Source organism: Typopeltis vanoorti, chromosome 16 (assembly GCF_054136105.1).
Source record: "Typopeltis vanoorti isolate ZY-2024b chromosome 16, IOZ_Tvanoo_1.0, whole genome shotgun sequence".
Classification (NCBI taxonomy): Eukaryota; Metazoa; Arthropoda; class Arachnida; order Uropygi; family Thelyphonidae; genus Typopeltis; species Typopeltis vanoorti.
This window is the reverse complement of record NC_143564.1, coordinates 13,217,540-13,244,306: the sequence shown is the minus strand read 5'-3', so window position 1 is coordinate 13,244,306 and position 26,767 is coordinate 13,217,540. Positions and strand designations below refer to the sequence as shown.

At 36.5% G+C, this 26,767-nt stretch overlaps 1 protein-coding gene across 2 annotated transcripts in view; it reads right to left on the bottom strand.

The window, feature by feature from the left end:
• Window positions 1–22,240, bottom strand: part of LOC150097854 (T-complex protein 11-like protein 1) — a 202,108-nt gene extending 179,868 nt beyond the window's left edge. For both annotated transcript variants that reach the window (XM_090406253.1, XM_090406251.1), the window contains exons 1-2: window positions 21,883–22,240; window positions 11,879–12,089 (exon numbers count right to left, since the gene is read on the bottom strand). In XM_090406253.1, the coding sequence (XP_090262379.1) occupies window positions 11,879–12,080 (202 nt within the window). In that variant the 5' untranslated portion in view covers window positions 12,081–12,089; window positions 21,883–22,240. The remainder of the gene's footprint in view (window positions 1–11,878; window positions 12,090–21,882) is intronic.
• Between the last annotated feature and the right edge of the window lie 4,527 nt (window positions 22,241–26,767).

Genomic DNA, 26,767 nt, shown 5'->3' with positions numbered 1-26,767 from the left:
CGAGATGAGGTCTTATCAGGGTTCGGTACAGAAGTACAATAACTTGCTTGTCTCTGCTCGTCAAGGTATTTTTCAACAACCAAGTGAGGTGAGTTGATGAGCTGATTTAGCTACTTTCGCAATGTGCCCCCTAAACTTCATCTCCCTATCCACCAACACTCCCAAGTCCCTGGCCTCATCAATCTCTTGGAGTACAGTTCCACCAATGTGGTATACTGCTGCTAATCTTTTCACTCCGAAATGCATAACCTTACATTTTGTCACATTAAATTGACATCCATTCTCCTTAGTCCAGAACTCCAATCTATCTAATCATCTTGCAAGACTTTGACATCTTCTGCGTTCACTATCGCCCTACCCAACTTTGCATCATCAGCGAACAAATGAACTGTCCCACTTAGACCCTTCCCTATATCGTTAATGAACAGATTAAACAGCAGTGGTCCAAGAACAGAACCCTGTGGCACACCACTAGTCACAGGCCGTCTTTTGGACTCTACTCCTGAATAAACTACTCTTTGATATCTCTCCATCAACCACCCAGCTATCCATCTCACCAACCCTATATCCATTCCCATATGTTGTAGTTTACGGATTAGAATTCCATGTGGTATCCTGTCAAACACCTTTGCCAGGTCCAGCAGTATCACTGTAAACCCATTTCCCTTATCCAGTTCAGCCGTCACCTTGTTATAAAACTTGAGCAAGTTACTGAGGCATGATCTACCCTTCACAAAGCCATGCTGTCCTCTGTACAGTATCTCATTTTCATCAATCCATTCCTGTATTTTTCCCTTGACTACTTTCTCCAAGACCTTGACAACAACTCCTGATATGCTGATCGGTCGGTAATTTGCAACCATAGTCTTGGATCCTCCTTTATGCAGTGAAACTATTTTCCCCTCTTTCCACGCCTTCAGGACTAAGCCAGATCCGAGACTCAGATTAAACAACATGGTCAAGGGCACTGATAATTCCTTAGCCGCTTCATGCAAGACCCGTGCCGGTATACCATCCAATCCCACAGATGTATTCACATTAAGGTTCTGTAATAGACTATTCACCTCCACTTCATTCATCACAATTCCCGTATAAATTAATGGTTCCTTCATTTTTTCAACATCACCACCTGGATGATATACTTTTGCAAAGTGCGCGCTCAGTAACTCCACTATATCGACTGGTTCAGTGAACTCTTTACCATCGTCATTCCTTAAAATCATTTTGCCATGTACAGTTTTTTTCTTGCTTGCAGCATATTGAAAGAACTGTTTGGGATTCTCTTTTGCTTGCATAGCTAGTTCCCTTTCATAATCGGCTTTTGCTGTTTTTACCACACTCGTTACCCTTCTAGCCTGCACTTTATACCGTTCGTGTGCCTGCAGGTCACCCCTTTCTTTAAATTCCCTCCATAGTTGTTTCTTTTTTTGCAGCTCAAGCTTAATGGTGTTATTCATCCATTTAACCCCTACTTGTTTCACTATTCAGACCTTAGGTATACAATCAGCCATAACCTCCTGTAAATGCTCTTTGACCACTTCCCATGCTCTATCGACATCCAGCCCTTGCAGTTGTACATGCCATGGCACTGATCCAAGCAATCTCCTAAGCTTGTCATACTTGCCAGCACGGTAATTCCACATATACCCTGTCTTAATCACAAATTGCACACCTTTAGCCACCTCCCAGGTCAAGACCTTATGATCACTATACTGACAAGGAATTTGATACACTCCAAGATGGGCCAAAAGCAGAAGTTTGTCTTCTGCAGATCCTAGAAAAGTAGAAATCTTGTTGATTAGAGTGGAAGGAGAAATGCAGACCAACTGATTTAGGTAGTCTGGCTATACCTTCGAGAGACACCTTTAACATAAGGAATAGTACATGATGGACCTACCTCTGCATCATCATTGTGATGGTGACAAAGAAACTCTATAACTATCAATGATCTTGTTAACATAAGATTCAGTAAAGCCATTAGCAAGGATGGTGGACATGATGCATTTCATTTCCTGAGAGAGTGAGCTAGATATATCAGAGTCTTAACGGTGCCAGATTTTTGACAATCACAATGGCATGAAAGAGCAAGAATATAAAGCTCAGTATGTGTTTTCTTTCTAAAAATTGAGAAATTAAGATTACCATTAAGTTGACAAAGTAAAAGGAATTTTAAAAAGGCAATCCGATTGTTCTCTTCTAACTCAAGAGTGAACTGGATATGTTGGTGACAACTGCTGATCTTATTGATGAACTCTTGTAGATCTGTAAAGGAACCATGCCAAACAGTAAAAATATCATCTACATATCTGTGCCATTTATCTGGATGGTTTAGGAAAGACGCTATTCAGTATCCATTATTCAAATCGTTCTATGAAGTAGTTAGCAAGTAGAAAGAGGACTACCCATTGATATATCCTCAATTTGTTGGTAAAGTTTATTTATGTATGTGAAGTAGCCAGAGTGAATTATAAAATCAAATAGATAAACAATATCTGCTGTAAAGTATTGCTTAAGGAGGTCAAGTGTTTCATCTAAAGGAACATTTGTAAATAAAGATAAAATATCTAAGCTGAAAAGAAGATCACTTCGGCAAAGAAGAACCACGTCTTGATAAATGAAGAGGATTTTCCCATGAATGTTGAAAGCAATTTAGAAAGGTGTTTAGCAATTCTGTAGCAAGGAGAGCCAATGAATTCCACCAAAGGATGTAATGAACTATTTGCTTTGTGGACTTTTGGAAGTCCATACAAACAAGGAAAATGCCCATTGTAGCACTTAAGTTTCTTCTTGGTTTCTTCATCCTAGCAAGAGACATTATCAATAAGTGTATGTTTAATTCCCTAAGTATGCTCTGTAATACTCATTTTGATCTTTAGCTATTAATTCTTTCCCCTTATCTGCTTTAGTAATAATAAAATTATTGTTCTTCCAAAGAGTAGAGAGAGAGAGAGAGAGAGAGAGAGATTTGTCTTATCCTTTATTTCTGGGTAAAACAAATTTGGAAGAGGAGGAGGAGGCTTGGACTTAAAAAGAATTCACACCATTTGGAAACAAAGGGCAGTTAGTAACATCTGAAAGAAATATCATGTGGCACTTTGTCACCCACCAGATAAAAGTCCATTACCGAAATGACTTTTGGTACTATCGCAAAATCTGAACAGAAACATTAATAACTGTCTTCTGAGGATCTCCAGTAGATGAAAAAAAAGGCTGATGCCTACTGATAAGATGATTTAATTTTTGTATTGGGTTTTCTCATGTAGCAGCAAATATTCTGTCTGCAAAAACAGTAAAGATATGCTGCACTATTTCCAATAAATCAGGGGATAGAGTCACAACTAGTCTACCATGAACATAAATTTAATTTCACTGTTTAACAAGGTTAAAAATTTTTTGCCTCAGGCAGGTGTAAGATAAGAATCAATTTACTAAATTTTATATTTTATGAGCTTTGGGAAACCAAAAGGTTTCTTTTAACCAGCAACAGATAGGTATTACCTAACTGTTGCAGATAGGTAATTCCTACTTAGACATTGTCACTCAATATCGTGTATGTGTAGTTCATGCATTTTCATTGTTGAATCTATCAGTTTCTGTTCTAGATGTTTAATTTGAGAGTTATACTGAAGATGCCCTTAATGCTGGGGCAAAAATTTTAAGCTAATAAAAATTACGTAAGCAATATTTGTATTATGTTTAATTAGTTATCATATCTTATGTTCTGATTTGTCGAGAAAAAATCCCATTCATGACTACATTGAGCTTTTACTTTAAACAAAAAGCATAAAGTAAAAATAACAGCAATACATTATGCCAGTTATGGTGCACTTATATCCTTCAACATGAGGTGCTTAGTGTTGCAAGGGACTCACCTTTTTATAGTGCTTTTTATCTGAGTTCTACTGATGGACTGCCTTTCAACAAGTGATACCAAAGCCGTCTGCAGTTCTACCTGGTCCGTGAAGAGAACCAACTAGTATGAAACAGTATTGTTTGGTCCAGAGAACCTTAAAAATGCTAATAAAAAAAAACCGAATGCTCTGAGACAATAAATGCTATGTCATATTATTAGTATTATTTGACTACCGTGCATTATATCACTGATGATTGCCCCACACATTCCTTCTATGGAGGCTTCAGAACTTGCATTCACTCTCAAACAGTGCTACTGACTGGTTAACTTAACTGCCAATCTGTATATAGTTTTGCTCATTAATTTATTGTATTGTTATCCATATGCTAAATAAATAAATATTATTTTACTTTCATAATTTGAAGTAAAAGCTGCCTACATTAACAGATAATCACAGGACCTCAAATATAATATACAGTATTATGATTAATTATTCCAACATGAGCTTTCTTAAATGGGATATAAATAAAATACATCACGATGAAAATTATTTCCACTTTATAAAATATTTGCTTTAAATGCCATTAATTTTGAACTATCATCCTCTGAGTGCACAATAAAGGAACAAATTCCAATATAAGTCATTACATAAAAGCATTATACTTGAAATAGCTTCTCCCACTCTTGGACAAAAAAATGCATACATAAGAAACTAAACAGTATACAGAAATAAAACTTACATGTCTGCCTTTCTTAACCAATCATGTTAATCAAACCATGTCATGGACACTATGCACATAATCAAATGAAAAAAAAAAAAAACTATGTTTTTTCATAGTAAACACGATCATGAACAGATAGATTGAGGTGTAAAATCTCTCGTGATAAGTAACTTATCATGTTCGTTTTTACATGTTTTTCTAAGGAAATTGCACTTAAAGAAATGTCAGTTTTGTCTGTAATAATTTGTATTTTGTAATAACTTAATCATAGGCCTTCGTTAAAATAATGTACTGCATGATGTCATTATGTAACGCTGTAATATCTCCTACTGTCTGGTTCATTGTAAACGTATATTATTTTTTCTACCTATATATGTACTATCTCTTTATCATTACTCTATTCCTAATTCTTTATAGCTTTACTCTAATGCGCTTTTTCTCTCTTATCCTTTCTCATTTACTCTACTGCGTACTATGATTTTCCATCTATCGCATTTACTAGTCAAATGTCTGTGAATACTGAAATTTATTTTGTCAGACTGTGCCACCAATATGTCATTTCATTGGCATAAGACTAAATAAAACTTCCGGTAGATTTCCCTCTCTCTCACGAGTGAAGTTTCTTTCATCAATGTTTACTTTAACAGTCATGGTTCATAAGTAACTGAACTGCATTTTTATTGCAATTATTTCCTGCTCACAAGTCCGATTTATTTAAGAACAGTGCAGTTGTAAAATAAAAGATCAGTCAGCACTCTTTTAACAAATAATTAAAACATATTTATTTACAAATTATACATGAATTAAATAATAGGGAGATTGCTTTCTCTATATTTATAAAATCTTTAGCATAAATTATAACCTATTTACTTTAACACTAATTAACTTCTTTAACTCACAACCTTATTTACTCTCTGCTTACAAATTCAACTTATTAAACTTCTAGTTTACTTGCAAAGAGGTTAGCTAACTCTCTGTTAAGTTATCTTTACAATTTTTATATCAACTTCCAATATGCCAATCGAGTCTCTTAATGACACTTCTTACTACTATTGAACAATCTCTTAAAAGTCCATCTACAACCTACTATGAGAGGGAATATACAAAAGGTTTGAACTTACAAAAGACTCTGCATCGCACATTCAGTCAAAAGTCTTTCACTACAGTCTTATGGCATTTCTTTCATCTCAGATCTTGAGCTTCCTCAGGATGTCTGGCTTCAGTAATATCGCATCAGGAAAATAGTGGGCTGTGGACAGTGACCAGGAAAAGATTGTTCTCCCACGGTGAAAAAGAAAATCTTCCGAGAAAAGTTGCTTAGGGTAATTTACATTGCCTTATTTCCTCTGTTTGGGCTAGCCGAAAATGCCTGGATAACTGCGGTCTCCAATAGCTCACACTGCCATCTCCAAGAAACTGAAACTGCCGCCAATTCTCAACCAGAATCTTTCTCTCTGGCGTCTGGAAGCCTTTCCTTCTTTGGCAACGTCTGGAAACCCTCTCTCTGGCATCTGGAAGCCTTTCCTTCTTTGGCAACGTCTGGAAGTCCTCTCTCTAGCGACTGGAACTGGTAAGCCTCTTATGCTTGGCTCAGTCCCTTTTTATTCTGCGATCTCGGAACCTTGCACTAAGGGTAGTAAACTCCGAAGAATTCGGCATGACTCTTTTATCTTCTTTTAAGTTTAACCCGCTCTTTGTTCTCCTCCGAAACTTGTCTCTAAAACTAGCGGAACTCTTTAATACTTTGCTTCTCCTTTCGGGGACACGGAAACTTCTCTAAACCTAGCGGCACTCTTAGATACTATCTTTAAAGGTATTGCGCAGAACTCTTATATACAAAACTAGTAAACAACTTTTCCTGCACTCTTACACATAACTATATACATATACAAAGTTCCCCTGGGAAAGCATTGCCTTTGTTATTGACGTTAAAACAGTAAATACATTCACTTCCCACAGGGTTAGCTACATTAATATTTTGCAAAATATACATAGAAAGAAACAAGGTTATTTAAAGTTCTCATGGGACTTGACCTATGTAAAAAAAAAATCGATGTAAAGTGCTTTGATATTTTTAAGCTACATCGAATTTTTACAATGCTGTTAACCATTGTCCATATATGGCAATTTCAAAAGACGCACAAAGTATGACGTCATCATGTTCAGATGTCCATACATGATATGGAAGTTTTGAGAGATGCAAGCATACGTACAACGTAAGTCCAGACCTTTATAAGGCGAAACATCGAGAAGGACTTTGTCTTAGGTTTTTCAATCTTCTCTTACCTGGGTCTGTTGCCATATGAGGTCTGATGTCAGTAATCGAAAGAGAAGCATCATAGGTCTTAGGTTTCTCAATCTTCTCTTGCCTGGGTCCACTGCTACATGAGGTCCAATGTCAGTAATCAAAAGAGAAGCTTCATAGGTCTTAGGGTTCTCAATCTTCTCCTACCTGGATCCACCACTACAAGAAGTATTATGCCGATTGTTAGAATGTCTCGCCAGGAAAGAGCTGCACATTACTGCTATATTAAGGGTCCGAGAGGGCATAGAATAATCAAAGACTTGGACAAAGAAGAAAATTGACGGGAGATCAAAAACAATCTAGCAGAAAGAAAGAGAAAAGAAGCAGTTTCGTCTGAACGAAAGATTCGTGTAAAAAAAAAAAAGATAGTGCTGATCAAGAATTGTAAGTACAGTACTTAGATATGTGATATTTAAGAGAAAGAACGTGCATCTAGCAGGATAATCTAGATTGTCATTTAGCTTTAAAGAAAGAAATTTATAACTAAGTTTGAATTAAGAAGAATTGAAAATAACAAAGAATTGTAATGCAATTGTATATACAGTGATACCTTGAGATACGAGTTTAATTCATTCCATGACTGAGCTCGTAAGTCAAAATGCTTGTATCTCAAATCAATTTTCCCCATTGAAATTAATTAAAATGAGATTAATTCGTACCAGCCCCCAAAAAACCACTCCAATTATTTTATAATAATGTATTTATAATGAACAAATATTGTATACAAGCAAAATAAAACCAAATACTGTACATACATACATGTAAAAGAGAATCTAAAGAAATAAACAGATGTTGGCGGAGCCGATAAGCGTATGGTATTAATTTTTTCTTTCACTTCACTTTTGCTTAACTTAATTTTCTTCTTCACTAGTTTTTTTCTTTTTTGCCACGCTTTCATCACTTTCATCCACAGGGCATTTCAATAGAAACCTGTCCAAGGAGCTTTGTTTCTTCCTCCCTTTTAGAATGTTTCTGAAAAGAGTTAGGCAAGTGTCATTAAATAGCGCCGCTGCACGACCAGTTGCAACTTTTTCAGGGTGTTTCTTTTCAATAAAGTCCAAAACTTTTTCCCACATTGCCAACACTTTCTTTATCTCACTTGAAGTGATAACCTCCTCTGCGGTTGTACCAATCTCCAGCAGAACCTCCGTATGTTGCTTCATGTGTATTCCGTCAACTCCTCCATCATCAGTTCCTCGGAATGTGCGGTGACAAGGTCTTCGATGTCTCCCTCATCCACCTCCAGGTACATGGACTTTCCGAGGGACACAATCTCCTCCAGCACTTCCTGTTCAGGTCTAAATTCTTCAAAGTCCCTTTCAGCCACAGCCTCAGGCCACAGCTTTTTCCATGCAGAGGTCAAGGTCCTTTTTGTAACACCCTTCCAGGCCATATCAATAATTTTGAGGCATATGACAATGTTGTAGTGGTCCTTCCAGAACTCTCGAAGGGTGAGGTTTGTGCTCTCCGTAATCTCAAAGCAGCATCACAACATGTGTTTGGTAAAAGGTTTCTTGAAATTGGAGATCACCTATTGGTCCATGGGCTAGAGGATAAGGGTGGTGTTGGGTGGAAAGTAGAGAACCTTTATAAAGTTGAACTCTTCAAGGATGTCGTGCTCAAGGTTTGGTGGGTGGGCAAGAGCACTGTCAAGAATGAGAAGGGCTTGCAGGGGTAAGTCATTGACCTCGAGGTATTCCTTAATGGCAGTACCAAAGACCAAATTGACCCACTGCACAAAAAACTGCCAGGTGACCCACGCCTTTGGGTTTGCCCTCCACATAACCTGCAGTTTTTCTTTTAAAACCTTATGTGTCTTGAAGGCTCTGGGGTTTTCTGAGTGGTATACGAGCAGCGGCTTGATGTTGCAGTTGTCACTCACATTTACACACAGTGTGAGGGTCAACCTATCCTTCATGGGCTTGTGACCTGGCATCTTCATTTCTTCTGCCATTATGTAAGTTTTGCTTGGCATCTTCTTCCAGAAGAGCCCTGCCTCGTCACAGTTGAAAACTTGTTGGAGGGATGTATCCTTTGGCTTCAATCAATTCAGCAGAGGTTTTTACAAATTCCTCAGCTGCTTTAGAATCAGAGCTCACTGCCTCACCATGCCTGACAACAGAGTGAATGCTGGTCCTTTTTCGGAAATTTTAGAACCACCCACGACTGGCTTTAAACTGCTCTTGTGAAGCCTCCTGTGCTGAAGTATCTGGGGTCTGCTGAAGCAAATCTGTGTAAATGGCTCGTGCCTTCTCGCAAATTATAGTCTCTGTCACAGTGTCTCCTGCGAGCTGCTTCCCTGTCAACCAAAAAATCAGCAGGTTCTCCATCTTTTCATGGACAGAGTTGCGTAGCTTTGAAATAATTTTAACACCCTTAGCTGGAGTTGAAAGTTTATTTTTCACTTGGTTAGAGTATAATAAATTTAGTTTAATCCTTTATCCAAGTGTGAGCAAACAAAGTTTGCACCTGAAAGTATCTTCAGGACTGGGGTAAGGTGGTACAACACCAGGGCATGCCTTGCAAAGGTGGAGCAAGCTACCAACACTCCTATCTCAGTATCTACCATAATGCAAAACACATCTCCTTGCGGATATGTCTAATTGTTATGCATTCAGGGAAGGGCCACAACCCAGACTAGTTTTGACCTTTATTGAGGTCTCTTCAGTGGGAGCCAGGCCCAAGTGGAGATACCAGGCAGAAGCATTGCCACCCTTTTTTAATAAATTACTCTGGATTTAGAGAAAGATGTTGAAAGTTTATATTTCACCTGGTTAGAGTATAATAAATTTAGTTTAATCCTTTATCCAAGTGTGAGCAAACAAAGTTTACCCCAGTCCTGAAGATACTTTCAGGTGCAAACTTTGTTTGCTCACACTTGGATAAAGGATTAAACTAAATTTATTATACTTAGCTGGAGTTATAGCCTTTATCAAGTCCTTCTGTTTCAGAATAGTACATATCGTAGAAATAGTGTGATCGTACTGTGTTGCCAAGTCTATTACTCTTACGCCTTGCTCATGTTTGTCTATTATCTCACTCTTTAATTCCATGGATATCACCTTTTTCCTTTTCTCACCACTGTTCTTTACACTCACCTTCTTTGGACTCATGGTTATAAGAAAAAAATTAACTTTTACTGTACATACAAAAAAAAAACACAAAATTAAAACTTAACACGACAGAAATGCTTCTGCGGTGAGGTAAACATGTGAACTGAACAACGTGCAAGACTCAGGAATCTGAGCAGAGTGGTGGTTGTGACGTCACCGAAGCAGGCTCGTATCTCAAATTCTGGCTCATAACTCAAGGCAAAAAATTGACCTAGTGATGGCGGCTCATATCTCAAAAAACTCGTATGTTGAGGCGTGAATCAGGCGATGTAAATAATGCCTTTTGATTTAATTAAATGGTTTGTGAACAACGCATTGGACTGATTCTGTCAATGCACTATCCTGAAAATTTCAAACCTGCATAAAATTAAGTGATCAATAATCAAGCCACAACTAATTGAAGGTATAGATTAACATACGCGGGGAATACAAACAATATCTGCTTTGTCTTTAAGTTAAAAGTCTTATAATCTCACACTCAAATATATGGTCTAACTGATGACAAATAAATTTGTTACAGTAGAAATAGAAAAAGATACAGTAGAAATAGATGACTGGCAGCAGCTGATAATTAAGGAAGTTGACCATTCACAACAATTCACGAAGTTTTCAGTAAAGAACACAAAGACGAAGCAGGATTGTGAGAAATATACCAAAAACAAAAATAAAAAAGGCTGTATATATCAGTAATAAGCATGCAAGGGAGTTGGTGATTGTGACTGGGATGAATGATATGGCTTGGCATAGGAAGAAAGTGACATTGGATATCAGCAGATTACTGAGGAGAGTGAAAGAAAACAACATGGTAGGAAGTGTAGTTTGTGTTTTTCCAAAGTATGAAAATGATGAGTTGTGGCAGAGAGCACAGATCTTGAATGGAATGTTAGCAGAAATGTGTGAAAAGAAAGGTATGCATTTTTTGAATGGGCATGATGAATGGAACTGTACAAGAGTGATGGATTGCATCTGAATGGTTTTGGAGTGAGTCATTTGGAAAGGTTGTTGCTGGAGGAAGTGTAATGAATGATGCAAACAAAGTATCAGCAGAAGTCAAAGATGATTTGAATCGAGTTGGAACCTCATTAGTATCGAGACTTAAACAGCCTGCTCATGTTTGCTGCCAATTCTCTTGCACTTTTTCATAAACATAAATCATATCTCACCCATTCCTATGTTTTCATTGAGATTCCATTATTTTCTAAATAATTCTGAGGCCAGCATATTATATATGATAACTGTGTATGGTTGCTATTTACCTGTTTAACAAGATGAAAAAACACTCTAAGTTTCTAGGAGGAAAAACTCTGTAACCAAAATATGAGAGGAGACTGGATTGAAATGAAGAGTACGGATAATTTTATTTATCTGCATTTAGTGATAAGGAGTTATTAAATTCCAAGAACTTAACCTTATCATGGTTTGAAAACCCAATAACGTTTTAACTTTGGTGAATTTTCATGATTACTGCAAACTGTAGCAAAAAAAATCATAAAAAATCACATTATAAAAAAAAAAAAAAAAAAAAAAAAAAAAAAGCCTGTGTAGCTCAGTGGATGTGGCGTTTGCCAACCACGGCGCTTGGCCGCACGAAGGAAGACTTGGTTTCGAGTCTAGTCGGCGACTAAAGGAAAGGAAAATCACATTATTCAGACCTTAATTTCTACTTATGTGTCACTAAACTATCTTTTAATTTTGAGTGGTGTTAATAAATTAGGTCCCTTATTCATGAACAATTTTTAATATAGATATATAAAAAATAAATTTTCCAAGATTAAAAGTATAACTTATGTTTTCTGTATGTCAGGTATTGATTAAAAACTAAGATAAAAATAATGAAAAATTATAAAAAATAAATAAAAATAAGGAAAATAAATAGACAAGTTACCAGGTATATTAGCGAACATGAAACTAGTGACAGGAGATGATGGTACTTCCATATGTACATTTTCATCTTTGCTTATATCTTCACCAATGCCTGACTTTAAATCCAAATTAAAATCATCTTTCTGCTTTGATACGTTTCCTTCAGCTTCCTTCTGTCCTTGTTCCTTTGTTCCTTTTGATAAGCCATCTTGATTATCATCCATGGATGGTGGCTAGAAATAACAAAGCTTCATAAATCACTTTTAAAAAATTTGTAAATGTATTTGTATCTAAAAACAACAACATAAAAATATCTAGCAAATGTTGAAGACTATGGCACCACATCCTTTCGTAATAAAGTTCCTTATGATATTCTAACATTGTTGAGTTCTTACTTGAAATACACAGGATGATACTAAAATTTCCCATACATCATAAAAAACTTTGTAAAAAAAATACTAAGTGTTCAAAAAATCTAAATAATTTTCTGTGTGAATTTAAGCAACTAAATGTAGTAAGTAAAAATTTCAGAGTTAACAATTTGATAGCATTATTTATTTATTTTTGCAAAGTCTCTTATTTTGATTATCTAAACATGCTGTTTTTAAAAAAATTCTCATGTGCATATTTCATTACATGCCACTTAAATTCACATCAGTAATGATGAGGTTGAATAGCAGATTAGTGCACTGAATTGGCTGCCTGATAGGTATCAACAGGTTGTGTATAAGGGAATGATATCCCAAAAGAGGAAAGTCACCCCAGGGTCTGTTTTAGAGCCATTGTCGTTAAATTTGTATGCAAATGACATTGGAAATAACTTAAATGGTGATATACAGTTGTTTGCAGATGATGCAAAGTTGGGGAGAGTTATGAAAAGTAGAGAGTAGAGTAGATGTTGTAGGTTTGAAAGAGGACCTAAATAGACTATCTGAATGGGTGAGTGTGTGGGGATGTCAGTTTAATGTTGCAATTATTTTTAAAGCCTTACAGCTTTAAAATTGGGGAAGCAAAAATGGGAAGCAAAGTATAGATAGAATTGGAGGGAATATTTTGGAGAAGGCAGAGGAAATGAAGGATTTAGGGGTTGTGGTGGATAGAGACTTGAAATTTCATGGCCATTTTGTGAAAATTGTGAGGACAACACACTGGATTATGGGAATGATGCAGAGAACACTGACAATGACATGTAGAAGTAACAATGTTTTGATTCCATTGTATAAGAATTTGATCAGGCTACATATGGATTACTGTGCACAGATTTGGTCACCTGGTTTTCAAAAGGATAATGAGAAGTTAGAGAGGGTCCAGAAATGACTGACTAAGTCGGTTTCTGGCCTCTAGAATGTGGAATATGAGGAGAGAGAGAGAGAGAGAGGGAATGCAAATTACAAAGCCTAGTGGATAGAAGGAAGAGGGGAAACATGATCAAGATATATAAATTGGTAAGAGGTAATTACCAAATTAGTGTGGATGAGATTATTTATAGAATACCTGGAGACAGGTGGAGAACAAGAAGCCATTGCTGGAAACTGAATAAAGTGGGTGTGAGCAAGGGGAAGGGGGAATGAGAAGTAGATTTTTTGCATGGAAAGTGTTGGGTGATTGGAATGTATTGCCTGAGAGTGTGTTGACTCTATGGAGGTCTGTTGATAATAACCAGTAATCTTTTTAAGCAGGCAGCCTTTCAAACCACTCATTAACAACTTAGTTATATATACATATATATACATACATATATATATATATATATATATATCATTTTTATGTGACTCCCAACCACAAAAGGCTGTAAAAATGGCAGGCTACAAATTTTTTTTATATTAATATTATATTTTTATATAGTCCAGAAACTCTGCTCTAGAGACCAAAATTGAACCATTTCAAGCCACTTCAGACCTCCAATAAGCAGAGACCTCCTACCTAAAGACAATCACAAATATCCATAAACATTTAGCCATAGCCTGTTGGCAATGGTTAAATTCAGCCACGGTCCTCCAGGACCAGCCCCAGAACTTTTTTATGCACTGGGCTCAGACCCAGTGAATAAAAAAATTTGTAACTCAACTTGTTGGGTTGCATCAAGTTTTTGGGCTGTGAATTCTATTTGGAATAACTATGCATCATTGCACAGTTTCTTTGCACATGCAGCTCATCATGGAAATCAAGATAGTAAAGAAAGAGCGACATTTCAATGGCTAGCCAGTAAACTTGAAGAAACGTACTTCATAAACAATTTAGGAATAATGATGGATGTATTATCTAAGCTTTCCAGCCTCTCAGAATCTTCGCAAAAACAAACTGTGACATTACCTAGAGCAAACCAACTCCTGCACAGAACAAGAGAAGTATTTAAAGATCACAAAGAGAGAAGAGGTATTTACTGGAGGAAAGTTCAGAAAGTTATAGAAGCAAATCAATTCAAAGGAGTTCCCTTGAAAGTATTTGGGGGTAGGAACAACACAATGGAAATAAATAAAGGACAATTTTATGAGAGTATAATCACAAATTTGACAAGTCAGTGCATGACAGATAAGGACACAAAGTACTCAGAAATAATGAAAGTAGTTTTACCTGAGCATTGGCCAGATGATATTGCCATGGACTATGGTGAACAAGATCTGTACGATTTGTTTTCCTGTGTTATTGTGAGTTCATTCAATCATATAAGGATTTTAAGCACAGTGGAGGTAAGCATGTGTCAGACATCATGAAGAAACTTCTGAAGTGTGTTGAAACAATACCAGTGAGAAATGCAGAGTGCAGGCGTGGGTTCAACATTATGAACAATATTATGACACCAACAAGAAATGTGCTCATGGTTGAAAATGTCTCATCTTTGCTGACAGTAAATACCGTAGTTGTGGTCCACCAATTTCCCAGTGGGATCCTCTTCCATATGTTAAATGCTGGAAGTCCCACGGAAGAAACAGTGCCCTTGCATATTATAAAAAGAGATTTGATGCAGAGACAGACAAATCGAAGGAAGCCTTGTGGAAACTATTGTAGACCTCCTGCAACTGTTAACTAAGGATAAGAAGTCCCGATACTTTTTGTGCACTTTCCTGTACATTTCACTAGTTATTATTATTTATTATTATTATCACCCAAGACCCAATGGAGTCAAAGACTCATCTAGGAGGTCCTCTTATCATACACACAGCTCATCATACTGCACTTTAAACACACTCAAATTCTCTGCAGACACCACACTCTCAGGCAAGGCATTCCAATCATTCACAATTCTGCATGCAAAACACCTGCTTCTCACACCCTCTTTATACCATTTCCAGGGATGACTACCAGTTCTCCCCTGATCTCCCACTGTTTTCTGTAGAAACTCTCCAACATTGATCCTATAACAACCCCTTACTAACTTGTAGGTCTCTATCATATCTCCCCTCTTCCTACTATCCACTAGACTCTGTAAATTGCATCTTCTCAATCTTTCCTCATATTTGACATTCCAGAGGGCAGAAACTACCTTAGTCAGTTGCCTCTAGACCCTTTCCAACATCTCTTCATTCTTCTGAAAACCCGGTGACCAAATCTGGGCACAGTAGTCCATGTGTGGCCTAATGAAAGCCTTATACAATGGAACAAGAATCTTCCTACTTCTACAAGTCAGTGTCCTCCATATCATTGTGATATGGAGTCTTTGTGATGTCTTCACAATTTTGGCAATGTGTCCCCTAAATTTCAGATCCTTATCCACTATCACTCCAAGATCTCTTATTTCCTCTACCTCTGACAATATATCTCCACCAAGCATAAATTCTGCATCCCATCTTTGTTTTCCAAATTTTAAAACCTTACATTTTGCAACATTGAACTCGCATCCCCATTCCTGTGCCCAATCACTCAATTTATTCAAGTCTTCTTTTAGGACAACATCTTCTCTACTCTTCATAAGTGTTCTTCCCAACTTTGCATCATCTGCAAATAACTGAATATCTCCATCCAAATCTTCGCCAATATCATTAATATACAAGTTAAACAGTAGTGGCCTTAAAACAGACCCCCCGAGGCACACCACTAATGACCTTCCATTTCAAGGATATTATTCCCCCATACACAACTTGCTGATACCTATCAGATAGCCAGTCTCCAATCCAATGCACTAATCTCATTTTAGCACCTCTGTAGCGCAATTGGAAGAACAACGGTACATTGTGCCCTTCGATTGGAATAGGCCTAAGTTCGATTCTCGTCGTGACAGGAGGAATCTTTATCTGGACGATTTCAATTGAAGGTGAGTTAGCCGATCTCATACGGAGGTAGCAGGGTTTTTTCTCCCGGAAACTCGGGTTTTTCATCCCGCATACAGACAAATCGGCCCTTCAGAACACATGCAATTTACAGACAAAAAATACTAGTTGTGGTAGTGGTGGAGGTGGGCAGTAGATGGTGTTGATGGAGATGATTCGTAGTAGAGGTTTGGTGTAATGGTTGAGACAGTTGTAGGTGTCCTCCCACGATGAGTCTTTGGACTCCTTGGAGGTGTCATGAATAATAATAATAATAATCTAACATCCATCCACTCTAGTTTGACTACCAACTATCATGCAGTAATCTATCAAAAGCCTTTTGAAAAATCTAAGTATATTACTGTGTATCCCTCTCCTCTGTCCAAGGAAGCAGTCACCTTATTGTAATAAGTAGATTACTATGACATGACCTCCCTTTAGCAAATCCATGTTGTCCACCAAATATACCATCAGATAATACCATTGTTGTCAACCCAATTCTAGGTCATAGTTCTCACATGCTTCTCCAACAACTTAACCACAACACCTGACACACAGATAGGCCTATAATTTGATGCTCAAGTTCTATCACCTCCCTTATGAAGCAGCACAATTTTGCCCTACTTCCACTCCTTAGGAACTTGACCCAGTGCAAGACTCATATTTAAAAATATCAATTTTATTAATAAATAAAATATTAATAAAAGAATCATATTAATATCAATCTCATATTAATTAAAATCTCATATTAATTTATATAAAATCTCATATTAATATCAATTCTGATATGAGTAAATGCATATGTCTGTATGTAATATTTATTATTTTCTCTCCTAACGTCGTGATTTATGATCTTACAGGGTGTTCGGGATAAATTTGACAGTTTCGTAAGGAAAAAGAAAATCTTCTTTGTATCTATTAAATTTAATGAATTGACAAAAAAACATTACAGGCAGAGTTAATTACAATACTATCAACAAGATTTACTCAAAATAACCACCATTAGCATCGATCACAGCTTCAATTCTGCTTCGGAACCTCGAACAAGCTGATGCTACAGTCTCCCTGGGAAGGGCCGCAAAAACTGTTTTAATTTTATCCATTAACTGGGCTTTTGTATTACTGGAAGTGCGATTGGTGTCTTTTTCAACTGCGCCCCATACAAAATAATCCATGGGGTTAAGGTCTGGGGAGTTTGGAGGCCAAACATTTGGACTGGTGAAGTCGTAGAAATTTTCAGACAACCATTTTTGACTTTTCCCAGAGGTGTGGCAAGGGGCCGAATCCTGCTGCCATACATACGGCCTACCATTGGCTACCCTTGTTATCCAGGGCTTGACTACAGTTAGCAACTCCACGAACAAAGCCCGAATTCCAATGCCAGGGTTCTTCAACACCTGTTCCTGCAGATTTGCGAGGAATTCTGCTGTACGAACGCAATCAGATCGTCTGCTAGGGATCTTTCTTCTTGCTACATCCTCGTAGTCACCATTGCAAGTCTCTAGTTCATGCCTGATTGTTTTTACTGTATTCAGGGAGCATTGGGCAGCAGTCGTAATATCCTTATTTTGATGGCGGGCACGAATCATCATGATACAAGTTATTCTCTTCCATGATTCAGGTGGGTTCCAGCTATCCATCCTTTCTGACATCTTGTATATGAATGAAGAAGGGTCCAAACTTTTAAATGAAGAGAAGTGTGTGTTAATACATGTAACTTACGGAAAAATATAATTAATTATAAATATGTCAAATTTATCCCGAACACCCTGTAATCCTGACTTATTCCCTCATATAATTTTCTTAGCCTAATTTCAATAAAAGTTCTTTGCTCAATGCATCAAGTTAATATACTATAATTCCTATGCAGTCTCGATATTTAATCTGGGCCATTAAACTTTCTTAAGAGTAGTTCACGTGGATTGAAGACAAATGGATATACTGCGCCACCCTAAATCCTAGACTATTGAACAATGCAAAATCAAGGAACTAGAAATCAGTTTAGTATGCTGTCTAATATCTCTTAAGCACTGTCGTTAAATTCTAAATTCATCAAATAACTAAAATTCATTTCACAGTCGTAGCTTCCCTTGTATTTTACCTCCCACCTTGGTTCTAACTTAATAAGCGGTGCAATAGAAAGGAAATCAGGCAAGTCATCAATTAATACTAAAGAAAAACATTTAATTACAAAATCAGGCAATTTACACTCTATGAACAAACTCTGACATGGAATTGCACTAACTTTAGGGAATGAGTATACTCAGCTAAAATTTCTAATTCTCCCGTAATGTGTTAAAATATTATTTCAAGTAGGAAATTCTATCACAGGTCAATTTTCCATTTTTACACATTTCAATGCTAAAGGTCATTCATTTATCAATAACAGAGTTATCTCAACGAGCTTCCAAACAATTCCTCCATCCAAAACTTAAAGTTCCTCTACTTCCTTTAGCACAATCTCTAAAGTCCTTTCATTAATCGAAACATTATAAACCTAAAGTCCTTTTTACAATTACAGGTTGTTCCCCTCAATACAATTATATAACAGATCAAAATTCTACATTACCAAAGGCTGGGGAATTATTCGACCTTCACATACATCTCGACAGAACTTCGCGTTTCCTTGATTGTTCTCTTAATTGATTTCATCTGCACTATTTGCCTGATGGACTCGGACTAGACACATCTCCGCCAAAAGGTAAGACTGGATCGCCGCTCTCAGGTCGACTGGCTCGGCATGGCATATTGATCTCCGCAGTGATCGAGAACTCCGCTCTGCTGGGCTGCTCGTTGACCGACAAACTTGCCATAGACACTTCAGCGTGCTCCAACGACCTCTATCTCGATGACCACTCCAATTCAGGGGGAAGAGAAAAAAAAGACACAAACTAGCGCCGCTACGCTTTTTAAATCACATGCCCGATGTTTCCTCCCTACATCATCCTGCTCTCTCCCTTTTTCCACGACACCTTACTTTTTCCAGCACCTAGCACCACACTCTCCCCTGGCGTGCTTTACAGAGGGAACCCACCTGCGCGTCCTACTTGGTGCACGTGTTTAGTTTCAGGCCATCATTACCTAATCCGATTATCTTTCTCCCGGCAGTACATAAGTATTTGCACAAAATCCACATAGTTTAAACATTCGAAAATTTACAATAATTATTTAAATTAAGGGGATATTAAATCCCACATTGTTTTAAAACCAAATAAGAAACTCTAAGATGTTTATTTCGCCGAAATGAAGCCTATTGTCTCCTTATATTTAAGTTTACAATAATTATTTACAACATGATGCATAGACAAGTTTTACTTAAATTACTAATGCTGCTTATAATTTACAATTAGCTTTATTTCTTCTGATATACCAATATTGGCCCCGGGAATGTTATTGCATGTTAAATCTGAATGAAACATAAATGGATTTAATTTCAATTTCATTCAGAATTTAACACTGTCTAACTTTATCTTTAAAAAGTATAGTATTATTTTATAGCATATTCATTCAGATCAATAAGACAATGATTGTTCAATGTTTCTACAGTCTAAATAAGTTAAATTAGAAATTTACTAAGGAATTTGAGTTATTTCATCATTATTGCATTTCCATTTTTTTGCTTTTCTGCATTTACGTAACAAGCTGAATTTAATACTGTTTTTTCATCACTCATATAACCTAATGTTATCTTAAATGTAATTATCTTATCTTAACTTGAATTATCTTTTAATATGTTAGAAGTTTAATATGTTAGAAGGTGCCCTCCCTCGAGTCTGGACTCCCTGGAGGTGTCACATAATAATAATAATAATAATATGTTAGAAGTATTATATTAATTTGTAATTTTGTATTTCTATTTAATGTTTCTGGTGATGTGGAAAAGAAGGCCTGATGGCTTTAACTCCACCAGAATAAATAAATAACTAAAATTTTAAAAAATGTTGTGACAATATAGCAATAGCCTCACATTTATGATCCTTACTTTAGGAGCCCTGGAGCTTATTCATTTAGAATTTAACCACTGCTTGCTGGTTTATTCTCCAACCATTCAGCCAACAATGCCAGAATCCATGATAACATTCATGGGTTAGCAAGTTAGCAGCTAGGTCATCATCCAAACTAGTCATATCATTAATGCAGAGATGAATAGAAGTATGAGCCAACTACCAAGTTGCTAATGAGTGACCAAATATTCTGTGATTGCAAAGTGCAAGGTTTTAAAATTAGGAAGGCAAGGTTTCAATGCTGTGTATTCAATTAGCGTACTTCGTGAATGAAGGGAGTGGATGGGAAATAAGTCTTGGAAATAAGGAAATTAATTATTTGTTAATTATTATTTAATTGATTTAATTTATTTAATTAATTAATTATTATTTGACACCTCCAGGGAGTTCAAAGACTCATCAAGGGAGAGTGTGCCAACAGCACTGAATGATTGGTCCCCTTCCAACTACTAACTTAGGAACTATAGTGTAAGAATTCTGAATTCAACATAGTGGATCAGTAGCATACTCAGGATTTAATCTTGGTGTGTGTGGGGGGGGGGGTTTGAGTTGAGTAGATGATTTGAGAATACACACAATGCATTGCATAAGACCTATGACTGAGTTCTGCAATGATCGCTAATTCATAAGTAGCAAAGAAATAGAAGACATGACACAACATAAATAAATAAAAAAAAAAAGAATTTTAATTAGGAAAAAATTTTTGAAAATTTTCTAATGTTTTTTTCTTTCTCTTTGGGGGAAAGAGTCCTTCCCCCCCTCCTTTGGGTGCACCACTGTAGGGATTATCATGGTATAAAGGATACTGATCTGTAGATATAATAAAGCGGTTATAGTTCCATAACACAACCCTCATCAGGCCACATTTGGACTACTGTGTGCAGATTTCATGACCTGATTTTTGAAGTAATTATGAGATTTTGGAAATGGCCAACGATGTGTAACTAAGGTAGTATCAAATTGTGGAACATTGGATATGAGGAAAGACTAAAGGTATGTATACTATCTGAGGATGTGGAGAAATTTTTTCACCTACTAGAGGGAGACAGGAACAGAACAAGAGGCCAACCCTGAAAATTGTCTAAAATGGGATACACTCTTTTTCTATGTGAAAAAATAGTAAATAAGTTTATGGTATGATCAGGATGTATGGAAATAAGCACCTCATTGCTTTTTCGTATGTTTACTGGTAATACTGTGCTGTCGATAATATCATTGTATCTAGATTTCTTTATGGATAAAATTCATTACTTTCCATACATAGCGCCTTGTTTTTTCGAATGCATGTTTTAAATTATTTTATTTGCAAACTCTGCATCTTGTATTCCCGTTTTCTGTACCTATAACTAACATTCTCCAACTCTAATATTATCATGGTTGCCCGCCCATACCTTCTCCAATGTTTTAGCTTATTCTCTAACCTAGCTAGACGATTAATTCAGAGCACAGCAGTGCTCTGAATTAATAGACGATTAATTCAGAGCACTGCTGTGCTCTGAATTAATCGTCTAGCTAGGTTAGTCAACAAGTCGGCAACATTTGATTGCTGATATACGTGCCTACTTCTGTTTGACATTACGTGTTTCCGAAACCACGTGAACATATGACAACAAAGACTAAATAAATCCGATGCGTCACATGCAACAGTGTTACATTTTTCATAAGGAGCAAAACAACCACACAGCATTTGGTCATTCTGTAATACAGAAAACCTTTTTTTTCCACTACAAGTAACACATTATCTATCTTGAATGAAGGCTAAAAATTCAGCTTACCTCAATTATCTTATTTCCAAAACAGTCCTGCCGTATGCACAACAGTTAAAAAAACGTCAGTTCCGTGACGAAAGACTAAGTTTAAATCATGCAATACGAAAGCAGAGAACATAATGCAATTGCTCTTTGTAATACACCAAGGACAAAGCAAGAGGTTGGGAGAAAAAAAAAATGTTCGTCGTTATTGCAGAAAACAGCAATCTCGTATTTCAATGGGAGCAATAAAGCTAAGCATTTTATTTATTTATTTCCTAAGCAAAGAACTACATAAATATTTCCAAAACCGCGGGCTTGTAGTAAAAATGAACGACCATTGAAAAGCTGGTTGCCATGTAACTGTTATTACACAACTATATTATATTACACGTCTATTGCAAATATTTTCTTAAGAGAAAGGATGATAATGAATATCCATCGTTATGTTCAGTCAAGCTGCAAAAAATATGCTCTTTAAAACTTAAAATTTCGAAAGTGACTGAGGGTTCATGAGAATACGATATCATCATAAGAGAGCGAATTCGTAAAATAAGAACACGCGTAATAGCTTTTGATTGCGGGTTTCACTGCCAATTATAGGAACATCGGGATAGAATTAATTGCATATAGGACAAGACCAAAGCAACTAACGCCAAAATTGTATTCTCGAACTCAGCCAGAGCCTGTACATCAGTGCGTAACGACTATGTACGATGATAAGGGAAGTTTCAGTAGAAGGTGAGTTATCCAGTCGCGTATGGTGATTTGGTTTCACCCACAAAGCAGGCAAACCATCCAGATATAACAGACATGATATAATGGCCTTGACTTCAGTTGATTCAGTAATGTAATCTAACATGGGTCACGTTCGAAACATTTAAGTTTTACATTGATTTGATATTTGACTATGAAACACTAATGTATATATATACATAATGTATATATATATATACTCATCCTCCCAGATGAGTCTTTGACTCATCTTTACTGTCTTTACTCTGTCCTTAAACTCCTAGAAATTCGCAGTGTCTCTCCTGTATATGCTACGAGATTAAATTCTGATATTGGCCTTTTTTTTTTTTTCTGCAGGATCACTATAGGTAATATATCGCTTATGTGTAATGATTTACTTTCCTTAGTCAGAAAATTATTATTATTATTATAAAAAATCTCCATGGAGTCAAAGACTCGTTGTGGGAGGTCCGCTGTTATATACACAGTTTATCATACTGTGCCTTAAATATTTTCACTGTCTCTGCGCTTACACACTCTCAGCCAATGCATTCCAATCACTCATCACTCTCCATGCAAAAAACCTGCTTCTCACTTTCTTGCTCACACTCTCCTTATAGAGCTTCCAGGGATTACCTCGTTCTCTTCCTATCTTCACCCATTCTGTGCAAAACCTCCCCACATTAATCTGGTAATAACCTCTTAACAACTTATATGTCTTGATCATATCCCCTCTCCTCTTTCTATCCATTAATTACTGCAAATTGCATTTTCCAATCTGTCTTCATACTCAACATCCAGAGACCAGAAACCGTCTTAGTCAATCGTCTCTGAACTTTTTCGAAACCAGGTGACCAAATCTGTGCATAGTAATCCATGTGGCATGATCAAAGCCTTATACAAGGGAACCATAACATCCTTCTATAAGTCAGTGCCCACCACTTCATTCCCATTATCCGATGTGTTGTCCTCATAATTTTAGTAGCATGTCCCCGGAATATTAGGTCCTTGTCTACAATCACTCCTAGATCTCTCATCTCTTCTACCACTTCCAAGATATTTCGACCGATTATGTACTTAACATCCTATCTCTGCTTCCCGAATTTCAAAACCTTATAATTTTAACATTGAATTGACATCCGCACTCATTTATCCATTCAGCCAGTGTATTCAAGTCCTCTTGCAAAACTACAGCATCCGATCTATTCCTGATAGATCTTCCCAACTTTGCATCATCCACAAACAACTACATATCACCATTCAGGCCTCATCAAATATCATTTAGATACAAATTAAACAGCATTTGACCCAAAACAGAACCATGAGGTGCATCCCTAATAACTTTCCTCTTCTGGGATATTGCTCCTCCATAGACAACTCGCTGATACCTATCAGACAGTCAATCTTCAATCCAGCGAATTGATCTACTGTTCAGCCCCATCCATTCCAATTTAATTACCAGCTTGTCATGTGGCAATTTATCTAACGCCTTTGCAAAATCTAAATAAATATACCACTGTATATGCAACACCCTTATCCAACGCATTTGTCACTTTATTATAAAAAGTAAGCAGATTGCTAAAGCATGATCTTCCTTTAGTAAAGCCATGCTGGCCGCCAAAGAATATTTTTCTGTTGTCAACCAATTCTGAATCTTAGTCCTAATTAACTTCTCTAATACCTTAACCACATCTCCAAACGGGTCTATAATTCAAAGCCCTACTCATCACCTCCCTTATAAATTGCAACAATTTTACCATTTTTCCACTCCTTTGAAACTTGACCCAGTGTAAAACTCGTTGAAAAGATACCTAAAAGCCGTTGTTAACTCTCTGAATCATTCCATCAAAACGTAGTGAAATAGCATCAAGTCCCGCAGCCATATTTACATCAAGTCTATTCATTCCTCACATACTTCCTGTTCACTTACGAACAGTTCTTCCTCCTCCTTCTATCCGACTGCTTTCAAGTTCTGCATGATGTCACATTCATAAGAATGAAATATAAATTGCTCATTAAATATCTCAACTATATTATCCACAGAAAATGTTCAAGCAAACTTTTTTGTTCTTTTGCTATAGTGAAGTGCACCTACTCCACAAGATTTGAAGTAGTTTTTGCACTTTACAGCAACCTCTCTCTCTCTCTCTCTCTTCTATACCGTAAAATTTATTTAGGTATAAAAGAAGATGACTCATCCATCGACAGTTAGTGAAATAAGCGGGGAAAAAAGATATTTCCTGAAACTATGCCAAACTAAAATTGTAAATTCGCTAATGCCTTTTATTCCCTTATCGAAAGGAGGAGACGCTATGTTAGCACATTTAACTTTTAAAGAACTGAGAGGGAATTGAATCTCCACCAGTCGCTAATCAGAGATAACTTGCCCAACACTACCAATAATTATAAATGGCATCCGGCAAAGATGGCAACTGACATGTTTCCACTTCGTGGTCGCTAAACCTAACACAATATATTCATTGTCTGAAACAGTGTGAGTCCTACAGTCGATTCTCTTAAGTTTAAGCTACGAAATACCCAAGTTGACGAGAAAAAAAAAAAAAAAAAAAAAAAAAAAAAAAAAAAAAAAAACGGCTTTTTCGTTCCAGAAATTTAACTTCGGAACCAGTACAACAAATGCTTACAGAAAATTCTTCTAGTCGAAAAATAGAATTTAACTTAGGCCATTCTTCGGGTAGCTTATGGATGTGGATCCATACATCCCTTCCACTGATATACATAGGCTCTTTAATATTAAAAAGATACCATTTGAAGGTTAGCTCAGGCTATTGGCACTGTACAGCATAGTGACATTCAGTCCATAAACTTACTGTTCCTAAAAAAGAAAAAAAAATAATGATAATCACTATTTAAATTAAATAAGACATCTTTGGTCGTTTTATAATAGAAATACAATTTTATTAATACAGACCAGTATTTTACAATAAAAACATTTATTCGAACCTACCAGTTTCGCCAGCAAACTGTCTGGCTTTTTCAAGGCATTACGGAGATATGAAAGTTAGTAAATGCAAATTAAAATGAACATAAAAAAAACGTTGTAAACCAAACTAGTATCTATGGTTACACGTTTCGCGTGACAGAGATGACTTATTGTTCTTATTCATTATCACGCATGCGTGTTTGTTGTAGACTTGTAATGTGATTACTGGCTAGCTGTAGTTCAGATTGATTGAGAGAGAGGATCAAGTTTTTCCACGAACTGTTTAGAATGATAATCACTTTTCTTCCATGTACAATTGTTTTTACAAGTAACTACAAGAAACAGCCTCATAAGGGCCATTCGCAAAAGGCTTGAATAATATGATAATACTACAATCTCCCTTTTGAAGTATTTAACATCATTTTACATAGAATATTCTTAGGAACGTCACAAGACTAAAAGCCTATGCAAATCAAAATTTCAAATAACAAAATAGGCTATCACAGTGAAAGCCAATGGCGTCAAACCACACCAAAAAGAAGCAATAAACAGCATTACATAACCATGAGAACTACACAAGCTCAAAGGCGTAACCAATTTAACTAAAAACTTTTACCATCAATGCTTACACTTTCATCAGTAAATCCATACTATTCGATACAAGGCAGAAATTCTCTCAACCCAATTTGTATTGGATGTTTACCAACTTTTCAGTGATCTTCATTGCCACTCGTGGGATACTGATAGGTTCATACTGGGTATGAACCTGTCAGTATCTCTGGAGAGGGAGATAGAGAGAGAGAGAGAGAGAGATACTGACAGGTTCATACCTAGAAATTGACAGTTTGCATCACCATTATGAATTGAGATTATCATATAATGTATTATTTCCACTCCTGTGGAATCTCTTTGTGCTATGAGTCAAATTTATAAAGCCATGTGAAAAGCATTTCAGATGAACACACCTTTTGCATATGTGCTGATATTCAATCAGTATTATTGCCGAATGCTTATTGAGTTTATGCAACAGATGGTGTACCTCCTCCTCCTCATCTATCTGCACTTCTAAATCCAGTGAAGAGGCAACGTTGATTTCAGTGTTCAATAGATTGACATCTTAGCAAAATTGGCATTTGTTGAATAATGTCTTCATCATCTGTTATGTGTTAACCATCTGCATCTAGCATAGGCAGTGGTGTAGCTAGAGCTTTTACCGCCCGAGAAGGTCCCTGA